A 12022-nucleotide genomic window follows, 5' to 3' on the forward strand; every position below is an offset into this window, starting at 1 on the left:
CACTGAGCCTACTTATCACCGGCAATGTAATTTAATGATGAAGCTATTTTAGCACAATAGAGGATATGTTATACTTCCACTGGGTGAAGGATTATTTCTTTTCTTTCACTTCCATACGGGAGAGAATACTGTGAGCCTCATTATATAATTCATGTGAAGCACACAGATCAGTATCTTGCTCTGAATTTCATATCTTGTGTCGTAAACGGTGAAAAGAATATTCCAGGTCTCATTTGTTTAACGAAAAGTAAAAATGTGGATTTACACTGAAGGGATTCACTGATATTGGTCATGAGTAACACACACACACACATACACACACACACACACACACACACACACACACACACAACACAGAGCTCGCCATCATTCACGTTGTGTGTGTGCCTTCAGTCATCCTCCATCTTTGTCTCATCATCATCGCCACATATCCGAGCACTCACAAGCCCTGGCACGCTTTCCTCACACACACACACACGGTGCCAGCTGGTCCCCCCCCCCCCCTCCCCCTCCTCTCCCATTTACCGAGCGGTACATGGAGGACGGATGGGAGTGTGTGCACACATCTCCCCAGCTACAGACTCATCCCCGCTGTTACATAAGAGCCATGCAAAGGCTTACAAATCAGATTATAATAGCCACGGGCCACTCACTCCGAGAGGATAGAGGTCAGTGAAGCAACATGGCCAACCAGTGGACTGATGCTGGCACGGGTCTGCGTGGACGGGGGGACACAGCTGGCACCCTGTCCTGTCTGGGTGCTCGTCCGGTCCGTCTGTACTTGACGCCTTCACCTGGTCTCTCAGGCGCTGAATTGAGTTGAAAAGCTGATAATTTAGACCCATGTGCGTCCGTGTCTGCTTGTTTCACTGTTGAATTCTTCTCTACACTAATGCTTCCCCAGGCCGTGATGTTCTGCAGGATTACTATCATCCTGAAACCACTGTAGCTGCAGCGGAAGCCATGTTGGCTCTGAACGCCAGGGTTTAAGAATGACAAACGGATTTTCCCTGATTCCGCGAGAGCACAGGTCTATTCTCGGGACAGGCGGTGCAATTATTAGGGTTAGATTGGCACCTAGATAAAGCCTTAATGTCCATTTACAGTTGGGGGTTCTTAGAAATCCTGGTCGGCTGGAGTCAAGGTTGTGGTTCCTGTTTAGGTGAATGCAGTTGGACATATTGTTGAGTCACAATCCAGCCGTGTGAACAGTCGGCGCAGTGTTGCATGAGGAACGTGACAGTGAGAACAGTGAGGCTCTGAGGGTATGAGGAGGAAAAGAGAGAGACAAAGAAGGAGGAGAGGCTGGAGGGAGATAGAGGCACGACAAATATCTTCTGGGCATTGTTATGCAATTGTTTTCTGTCTTTTCAAGTTTTAGCAGTTCTCTGTCATGTTCCCATCGGACACGACCTTTTCTATTTCTCTGTGTTCGTCCTCCTTTATCATCCGTTCATCACTGAAAACTTACAAGGTGAAAGTGAAGGAGGAAAGAATACCTGCTGAACCTAAGCGAAGACTAGATGAGCAGGAGAAATGTGATGAGGGTGTCGGTTCTTCCCCCTGCGACAGATTTGCACAGGCTTCCACTCGGATCCTTCCTCACCCAGGGGGCAAAGGGGCAGTTAGGAGGCAGGTTGATGCAGAAGGAGTTAGATCTCCTCCATGCTACTGTCCAGCAGCGGGGGCCGTCCTTCTAATAGCCTCACTAATCACTCTTGTCATTTTTAATCCCCCTCTTCCACCCTGTGTGCGTATTTAAAGCAGGGGCCTCCGTGTGCCCAGCCGGGATTAAGACTAGTGAGCTGGAGAGGAGGGAGGAGGCATGGGAGGCATGGGGGAGGAGAGCAGCAGCGGCGGCGGTCGGCGGCGGCTGCAGCAGCACGCTCCCTGTGCACCTCACATTGGGCGCCATGTGACTGATGCTAATGCTAACAGCACGGCCGTGAATGCTAAAAGTCCAGGCTGAAGCAGGCCGGAGATGCACTTCATGATATTATTACATATAAAGTAATATTAATGAATATCATAATATCAATCATTTTTTATTTTTGTGCCATGCAAATGCATCGGTCCATCACTTTTTGGGGATTATAAGATTGTATAACAATAATTTACAAAAACATCTTCTGGTTTTACATGTGGAAAAAAGACAAACACAGAAAAGAGAGAAAAATCTAAAGAAATCCACAGAAATATTATATATCTGTAAATTGACTTAATAAAAAGCTTCTTTCTCTTCCCTCAGGTTTTCTCCAGATAACTGGATAATTTATGTTCTATACGTAAACAGCTGCAGTAAATCTGCATCATCCATACAAAATCAATATATATTTTTTAATCTTACCAAACAGAGCATCAGACAGTTCGTTGTGACGATGGAAAACAAGACACTCATCTCCTGCATCACTTAGACACATTATTCCAGGATGAACAGTGCAGTGAGTGAGTGGGTGTTGTACTGCACAGATGGACCCCTGCATTCATGCATACATCAGGAAGATGCAGAAACTTATTACATTTGCAAATTTAAGCCATCTAGTTTTATGATGTTTTTATCCTGTTTTGACAGCAAAATAATTATTCTGAAAAAAAATATAAAAATATTGTGCCACATTAGAGATGGCGTCTCCACAGATGGCAGTGGCAGGCAGATAGTTAGTCCACAGCTTTGTTCCAGTTTGAAATATCTCAGCCAATATTTGATGGCTTGCCGTGAAATCTTTAGCAGCAGCAATGTCAAATTCAGCTTTTTACTGCAAACATTAATAAAATAGATGATATCAAGTATGTTTTTGTTTTCATACAAATTAAGTGAATCCATCCAATGCTGTACAGCTCGTCTGTACATAACATATAAGTCATATATACGTCGGTTCTCCTTCCTTGGGAACATTTAGTTTTAAAAATACAGCAGTTGTATTTTTTTGGGACACACAATTAGCACAAATATATCATCTTCTTTTCTCACTGTTAATGTGGTGCAAGGTAGGAAATATACCAGATAAAGGAAAACAAATTCATACATTAAAAGTTTGATAGTAAAAGTATTATTATTATTATTATTATTACAGCCATTATCTACAGTATATCGCTTATAATTTGAGGGTCCTGGGGAGCTGGAGCCAATCCCAGCTGAATATGGGCAAGAGGTGGGATTCACCCTGGACAGGTCAGCAGAGTATCACAGGCCCGACACAGAGATAAACAAACATTAACAGACACACACCTACACACAATTTGTCTTTGGACTTCTTTTGAAGACGTTATGGAAAATGTCTACAAAAGCTATTCTGTTTTGTTTCTCTTTTTTCAAGGATAAGCTGATGAAACAAGATTTAGAAACATGAGATCAAATACACGTTTACGTAGATATGATATTATAGTATTGACCTCGGCCTGTTCTGCAGTGAGTAGTGTAATCTCATCCTGGACTTCCGTTTAAAAGCAGCCGGTCTGTGTCAGAGAGTGTCTCAGGTCGATTTCCTCGTCAGCCATGTAATAGTATTAACTCAGGGTGTCGTACACAGGTGTTTAAACTCTCCTCTGGTGTTTCCATTAATCTGTGTGTGGGCAGGTCTCATTTTAGAACAGAAATACTGTCGACTTCAGCTGATTAAATATACAACAGTCTAATCAGGTCTAACCTCTGCTATTATTTTAGTTGATTTGGCTTCTGACATTAGCACTTTGGTAATTTGGTTTTGCTTTAATGCTGCATACATAATTTTCCCGCAGTATTAAAATGCATGAGTTTTGCTGGTTTTGAGGTCATGAGTGCAGGATCCCTCTCAGCAGTGAGTACACTGCGTTTAACATCGTGCTGATTTCCACCTTCTACATCTTGTTTTCATCTCCCCGTGAACCCTGATGTAATCTGTAATAAAGATCCACGCTGAGAGCCAGTCAGGACATCCTGCGGCCCGTTCCCGGTGATGACGCAAGAGTTTTTCGGTGCGGGGAGGGAACAGCGATGCCCTGCTGCCCTTGGCAACATCTCTGGGCTATTCGCGCCTCCACATTTAGCATATTTAATCTGGTCTGATTTGGTCTTTCGCGGCTGCCAGTTGGAGAAAAATGGAGAGTGAGGAGAGAGATCTGCAGCCTTATTTGAGCCAGACCCCAAGGTTTTCATTTGGGTCTTTTTTAGTCACGCCGGCGGCATGGCTCCCGGACGGTGGTTGGTCCACCACCAGGATTCAGACTGAAAAAATCCAACTAGTGGAAGGATAAAACTTTGACATTCAAGGGATCCAGAGGATGAAGAGCACATCAGTTCTCTTCTGACTTTTGTTTTAGTGATATTTGTTGTTTTTGCAACTGTGAGATGGATTGTCATGAAATTAGACATTTTGTATCCAGCAGTTTAAAGGTCCAGTGTGTAAGATTTAGGTGAAAGGGATCTATTGGTAGAAATACATGCAACTTCACCACTAGATGTCACTTAATCTTACCCACTGAGCCTTATATTTGCACATTTACTCTGGATTGTTCCGTGAAGAAGGACGAGTAGATATGATAACACGATCTAATTGCACCTTTCCCAGAGAAATCATATTCGGCATCAAACGTTTGTCGGACTTTTCATGTCACACAGACGTTGCCTAGAATCCAGTGGCTGCAGTGGGTTGGGAATAACTCAGCCCGAGCTCTGCAGTGAAACCTTATCCCTTCACTGCCTCTGTGTCTGGAGGCGTCATGAATCAGCTGCGTCCTCCCTTTTTTATTCACGAGCGCCGTGCACGACAGCCTCCACTACGACACGTGCGCGTGCTTAGCGTGTGACGTCACAGGTTACATATCATCCACGCCACTGCGTCCCTGTAGAGTTCACTTCACACTGCCGCCGCCCGCCGCTGCTCAGTTCACCTTGTCACGTCCTTCCCCGGCAGGGGAGGGGAGGATGAGAAGAGAGAGTGATGGATGGAGGATGAGAAGAGAGATGGGTTGTTGAGTGAGACACAGATTAGTGGGACAAAGAAGATCATGAGTAAAAGCTCAGTGACACCGCTGGTTCCCCCAGGAGGGTTGTAGATCTCTGGTTTCCTGGCCGTCAGGAGAAATTGGCGGCTTGGTCACATATAGTAAATCTTTGGGGGTAAAAGATCAATCATCAGGGCCAAGGTTATTGACTGTGACAAGCTCTGTAGTCCTCTAGCGTCTCCAAGCATGTTCATCTATGTTAGTGCATCTCCCTCCGTCACTGCAGTAAATTTCAGTTTCTCCGACACAACAACTCTCTGTCTTTCCCCTCCACATGCCAGTGTCTGGGGGGTTGAACACACGTTGGCAGCAGCGTGTGCAGCAGCTCTGGTCCACTCACTCCACAGCCACCAGCAGCTCATTTCCATTCATTCAGTTTCCCGAGCCGTATGCAGGAACCCACAGGCGCTGCCCGACTGAGTTGATTTTGATCCATTTAGCTCGATAAATGACTGACTCCTTCCCCGACTCCCCAGCTCCTCTCTGTCTCTACACAAGACATTTGCACACACACACACAAATAAGATACACTTGGACTTGGAGCAGTAAACACTGTGTGAGGTGAAGCCGTCTGCATCAAGCTCAGCTCCATTTAAAAATGTATCCTCACAATTCTAAGTGCTGCTTGTTTTCTCGTCAATCAGGTTTGTAAATCAGTTCTTGCCGTTCTCACCGACTCTGTGTCAACACATGAGACGTCTGTGTTTCTGTTATTACAGGTTATTACCTTGTTTCTCCATTTTTAATGATTTTAACGTGCTGTGGGTTATTGCTCGTGGTGGGAAAACAGGCGTTGTTGCAGATGTTTCCTGCTCAGTACCGACCACGAGAGGAAGCAGGAGTATACAGCTGTGTGAAATGTGATGTGGTGTGAGTTCCACAGAAAAATTGGATTTGACCTCATATTTCTGCTTGAGCAAGTATTGGGACTGAGTTTCCTGATCATTTGCAAAACGACTGAAATGATGTATCAATAAATCACGTAGTTAAACAAGAAAACCTTGTTGAAGTGGAAATTTCCTGTATAAAAAGGATTTGTAGCATTTTGGTTCTACGATTCATCTTCGGATTTGCATCGTTGGTTGGATAAAATAAAAGCTTTGATAAAAATGATTTTGAGGAACGTTTTTCCCAATTTTACTTTTTCATAGTCATGCAGTTGTTAGTTGCAGTCCTACATTGTACACATTATAGAGTATATATACTATTATATATACATATTATCATTTTCACATTTGTTGCCTCTAAATCCTGCAGGTCCATGCTGTGATACACAGGCTACTTGTTTATTAGCAGCATTGACACCTTTTTAATTACAATTCAAACACCAATTAAATCTGCTCTCGTCCTCAAAATGTACAAAACCCTGCTTGGAAAGAAACGCTTCTCTTTTTATAAACCTCAGTGATCTCAGAGATGTTACTGATAAACCTGGTGTGAGCATGAATCATCACTTTGGGAGACGACATCAGACCAATTCTCTGTGTAGGAGAATAATTGCTAATATCCTCCGGTAGCACCAAAATACTGACTGTGTCTTTACTTACATCATCGTCGTTATGCATCATTGAATATTATTTAGTTTATAGCAAAAAAAAAAATGCAGGACTGACAGTCGCCTTGTTTTTTAGCCTAAATACAGTTTAGTCTAAAAAGAGACACATGTGCCATCTGTCTTGTGCAGTAACATTATGTTCACATCTGAAACCAGGCAGCGGCTACATGTGACTGCATTCATCGTGTACCCCAGGTGCACAATATAACAGTATGTGATTACATGGCTCGGATGAACAGCAGAAGTGTCACTATATGTGCATTGCTCGTGTTGGTACGACACGTGTGTTAGACGGACACACGTGTTCACCGGGTTCTGCAGTTTTTTTTCCTGCCGTCAGCACCTTCGTCTTATCAGCTCAGATCCTCAGCGCCTCCTGAGCGGCGGTCGTGAGGTGTGAGCAGCGACGTCATGTGGATATTTTACGCTGCTCTGCTACAGAGCATAATTAGATATGGAATGGCAGCATGGTTGGTGTACTCTCACAGTGCAGATAAAATCAATAATTGAGAGAGTGGTAAAAAAAAAAGGGCTATCCTTCCCTTCAGACCATCCAGGGAGGTTCTGTGGTCACACTGGTACACAGGATCCTGAATGACCCGTCACACCTCAAGCTCTCATTCATCCCAACGTCCATCACGCTGCTCAATAAGGAGACGTGTTGATTGGTCATGTATTAAAATAACCTTCCCACCTTGTCTGGCAAATGCTACACTTTGATTTTTAAGTTTTAATGCCAGGTTTCTGTTTTTCATTTTGTTAAATCCTTTCAGTGTTTTATCATTTTAAGTGGTTTGAGGGCAGGTGTAATATTCAACTCACTTTTATTCTGCATTATTATTTGGAGTCTTTACGTGATAAGTCCTTGTGTACTGTTGTTGTTGTTGTTGTTTGCTGTACAATGTACTGTTCTGCAGCTGCTGTAGCGCTTTGGCCCAAGACAAATAATATTGTAGTTGATTTGAAAATGACAGGAAGTTACAGACGTAGTAGACGTAACCTGGCACGGGCAGATTCCTGTCTCCATGGCAACCAGCTCAGGGAGGATTCGAAGACTTGGTCGAGATGTGTAGGTGAAACTGACGATGGGAAGTGTGTCTGTGTGAGTGTGTGTGTGTGTGTTTTGCTTTGCTGTCAGAATATTGAGCTGTTTCCCAAGTGGGATCAGAGGAGACTTTGCTAAGATGACTCATAGAGCAGCGGTCCTCAGAAAGTCTTACGCTGCATAAACCACTGTCACAGGCTTAGTCTCCCCTGCTGTCTGTCATAAATCAGCCCTCTGTGTTCCGACCCCGGAAAATACATCTCATTTTCTCTGAGTACTTCCCACTCTTTAGGATCTTTAATTGTGAGAGAAAAAACTGCTGAACTCGAAGATCATTTATTCTAGAGGCGTGAATGTAAAGTAAAACTGACTCATCCTGTCCTCGACGTACATGTACAGTATGATTGTGCTCGTTCTCCCCTCTCGGAGAAAAGACATCCTCCACTGACCTTGGCTTTCATGGTTTCTTTCATCACGGCACTGTGACGTTGCCTGAAAGCGTTTTCCCTCCCCTCAGTCCTTCCTCTGAGGGCTGTCTGGCCTCGTGTCGGCAGATCTCTGGCCCCTCAAGGCCGCTGGTTACATCACAGACCAGAGCTGGATGCTGGCAGAGCCGGAAATATTATCAGCAGACTGAGAGTGAAGGAACGTCAGCGGAGAGGAGATCTGTGTGTCTGTGTGCTACTGCTGCATCTGTCTCCAGCAGGAATGAAAAATCTCAGCATGAGTGTGTTACCAGAAAAATCTCTGTGGGGTGAACGATAACATTATGTTGATTTCTCTCAATGTTTTAGTTTTTCTCGTGAAATACGTTTTATTTCACTCAGTCCTCTGAAATATCACACACATCTGAAAAGTTAAATCACATGTCACCAGAGCACTGGTGACATGTGAGGTTCACCCTGCTGCAGCGTGATCGTCGGTGAAATGGAATCTCCTCACGTGAAGCACAGGGTCAAACTGATATTTATGTGTTTGTTGTTTGACATTATCTTAATTGGAATTTAGAGGCTGTGACCTGATGAGGCTGCAGACACAGACTGGGTCACACTTCACATCCTGAAGAGGCTAATTTACACATTTTATTATTATTAATTATTATTCTTCAAATATATATGGGACAAGAATCTTACAAGTGATGACTGATACTAAGAATCCTTGTATTTTCATTACCTTATAAAGACCTTTGTGTCTTTATCTGAAGCTCCTCCCATGTTGCACCAACATGCTCTACAGTAGCTCTGAATGGACAAATCACACACTGGCTTTACAGAGAGCCTTTCACTTTTTCCCATTTGCCAATTTAAGTTTTCTAGTGGAAAGGGAGGGGTATTCAGATGGTTGCAATTTGCAACTTCACCAATAGATGTCACTAAATCCTTCATACTTAACCTTTAATCTGTCATTTCTTGTTTGTGTGCAGTGTCAATGAGCAACCTTCACCAAACATCCACACACTGTGGCTGAGGGTGTTTGTTTATTTTTCAAGTCAATGTGAACTTCAGTTAAGATCTGTTGAATTGGATTAGACGTCTGCAATTTGCAACATTTTATACTGCATTGCAAAAGTGTCCTGATAAATCTGATCAACTTATTATTGATCTTATTTATATATTATATCAAATCTTATTTTTTTTACTCTGTTTGCTTTGCAGAAAGTGAGCGAAAAAGTTGGAGGAGCAGAAGGAACGAAGCTCGATGAGGACTTCACTGAAATGGAGAAGGCAAGACTGAGTTTCTATTCAACTGCCTGTTATCTTGTTCAGAAGATTATTACAAGATTGATTTCTAGACAAATCAAATTAATCAATCAACCAGATTTGTACAGGAGCATAAAACATTACCAACCATGACTGGAAATTGCTGGTAAGATAATAGAAGACCAAACATTACAAAGTCAGTGTTATCCTGCATTATTGAACCTATTCAGAGAAGTGCCAACGTATTGTTTACACCTGACCCCTTGTTGTTCTATATTAGTAGTAAGTCATATCATTATATATTCTAATGTCGGAGTTAGTTTGTCATCAGCTCAAACAAGAACACAGAAGTGATACTGGCTCGTCATTTTCTGAACTGTTGTTTCTGTACCTTCTGTCTCTGTCTCCCTCCTCGTGTGGGGTCACATCGTGGTTTACAGAAGATGGACACCACCGCTCGGGCAGTGCTGGACATCATGACCAAGACCACTGAGTATCTGCAGCCAAACCCAGGTGACATTCCCCGGCTGTGCATGATCCTACAGGCTGTGAATCTGATGGTTTAGTTTCATTTAATCCCGAGTAGCCCAGCAACATATTAATATCAAAAACATGTATATCATATATATACACACACTTATTGTGTAGACGTACACCTCTACTCATTAGGTCCTGTCAATAAATCAATACTATCAGCTTGATTATATCTTCTTAAATCCTTTAAATTATTTTATGAGATTTATCATGTACAGTTTCCCATATCTGTGATATATACTGATATCAGAAAATATCCCTATCAGTATAATGGTTTCTTCCACATCACCCAGCCCTTATTCAAATGTCAACACGCACATTAAAAAATAAATTTAAAAGGCACAAAACTACTAAATAATTCTATAACTGCATTTTTGTTTAAATTTAATAATGTAATTGCCATATATTGAAGGTCTGTCTGACCTTTTTGGCTTTTATTTTGGTCATGGTATTTACTAACCCTTTAATATGTTGGCCTCACTCTAATAACAGTTTATCCTCATGATTTGACCTTTTATACCTTTGAATTTTCCAGAATAGTCAAAGTGAATATTAGTGGCCATTTAATTGCTGTGAGAACTTGTGATAAACAATGAGACTCCAGCTCTGTTCACATGAAATAACCTCTAACTGCAAACAAATTAACGTTAATGTGGTTTACTCTGGATCCTCGGGCCTTGTTCCATCTGACCACAAACTTAAGACACGCCCAGAGGTGATTGTTTTCATTACTGCCGTGTCTTTGTAGCCACGAGAGCCAAGATGAGCATGATGAACTCCATGTCCCGCATGCGCGGCCAAGAGAAGGGGCCGGGCTACACGCAGACCGAGGCCATCTTGGGAGAGTCCATGCAGAGGTTCGGCCGGGAGCTCGGGGAGGAGTCGAACTTTGGTGAGCTGCAGCACGTTAAAGCTTCTCACAGACAAACACAGTTTATTTGACTTTTGGCATCATTTTATACCCTGAAGGGGGCAGTAACAATATCATGAAAAATACATGAGTTTATTTTCCAGACGCCTGAACATAGAAGTTTATGTAACACATGTGCTTTTAAGAGTGTAAAAATGTGTTCCTTTTTTTCACAGGACTCGCTCTGATCGACGCTGGGGAAGCCATGCGTGAGCTGGGAGAGGTGAAGGACGCTCTGGACATGGAGGTCAAGCAGAACTTCATTGATCCAATGCAGAACCTCCACGAAAAAGACCTCAAGGAGATTCAGGTACTTACACACACAACAGGGGGGGGAGGGGACTGAGCATCCAAGTCATCCACAGGTCAAAGATTCAGTTTAACGCTCTGATCTTGTTACGCAGCATCACCTGAAGAAAATGGAGGGTCGTCGTCTGGACTTTGACTACAAGAAGAAGCGTCAGGGCAAAGTGACGGACGACGAGATCAAACAAGCGCTGGAGAAGTTCGACGACTCGAAGGAGATTGCTGAGCAGAGCATGTTCAACCTGCTGGAGAGTGATGTAAGCATCAGGAGTGCTCCGAGTTTAATGTATCACACAGTGACAAGGCTGGTTCTCCCAACATACCCTAGGTTTTCGTACAACCCCTGTCTTATACTGCTATGGTTTCCAACTGCTACGTCCATTTCCATTCCCCTCTTGAGCACCTTAAACCATTGGAATGAATTGGGGTCATGACTCCTTTACATACTAGAAACCAAAATCTTTTCTATAATATGAGCTCCAGCATACCAGTCAATTCTACTCAAGGGGTTGGGGGGGCTTCTAGAAAGTGTGTTTTCGTTCCACCCCACTGCAACAACAATGTTTTGAGAACCCTGTTAACCTCTATGATCGATGTAGGGCCCCTTTTTGTCTGGGGCTCCCAGAGTCCCTTGAAACACTTCTGATTATGTATAAATGTCCTACAGCCATCATGGTATCACTAGTCATTAGAATTATTGCTTAAAGCTCCAGTGTGTAGGATTCAGTGTTTCTATCTGCAGAATAGGATTATAATTTTCATAATTATGTTTTCATTAGTGTATAATCATCATAATGTTGTTACCTTAGAATGAGCCATCTTTGTTAGGAGCAGGTCTTCTTCCACAGAGTCCGCCATGTTGCACTTCCATGTTTCTACAGTAGTCCAGAAAGGACAAATCAAACACTGCCTCTCAAGAAGACCTTTTGCCTTTTATATGGTACCTGTAGGCCACCATAGCTTCTTCATCAGGCGTGGAGGATGCAGCG

The 12022-nt window shown here is 43.0% G+C and overlaps 1 protein-coding gene across 6 annotated transcripts in view; it reads left to right on the top strand.

Moving 5' to 3' along the window:
• sh3gl2a (SH3 domain containing GRB2 like 2a, endophilin A1) overlaps positions 1 to 12022 on the top strand; it is a 33115-nt gene that overhangs the window by 14910 nt on the left and 6183 nt on the right. For all 6 annotated transcript variants that reach the window (XM_034585039.1, XM_034585007.1, XM_034585021.1 and 3 more), the window contains exons 2-6: positions 9239 to 9307; positions 9724 to 9796; positions 10566 to 10709; positions 10904 to 11037; positions 11132 to 11290. In XM_034585039.1, the coding sequence (XP_034440930.1) occupies positions 9239 to 9307; positions 9724 to 9796; positions 10566 to 10709; positions 10904 to 11037; positions 11132 to 11290 (579 nt within the window). The remainder of the gene's footprint in view (positions 1 to 9238; positions 9308 to 9723; positions 9797 to 10565; positions 10710 to 10903; positions 11038 to 11131; positions 11291 to 12022) is intronic.

Source organism: Hippoglossus hippoglossus, chromosome 1, assembly GCF_009819705.1.
Source record: "Hippoglossus hippoglossus isolate fHipHip1 chromosome 1, fHipHip1.pri, whole genome shotgun sequence".
NCBI lineage: Eukaryota > Metazoa > Chordata > Actinopteri > Pleuronectiformes > Pleuronectidae > Hippoglossus > Hippoglossus hippoglossus.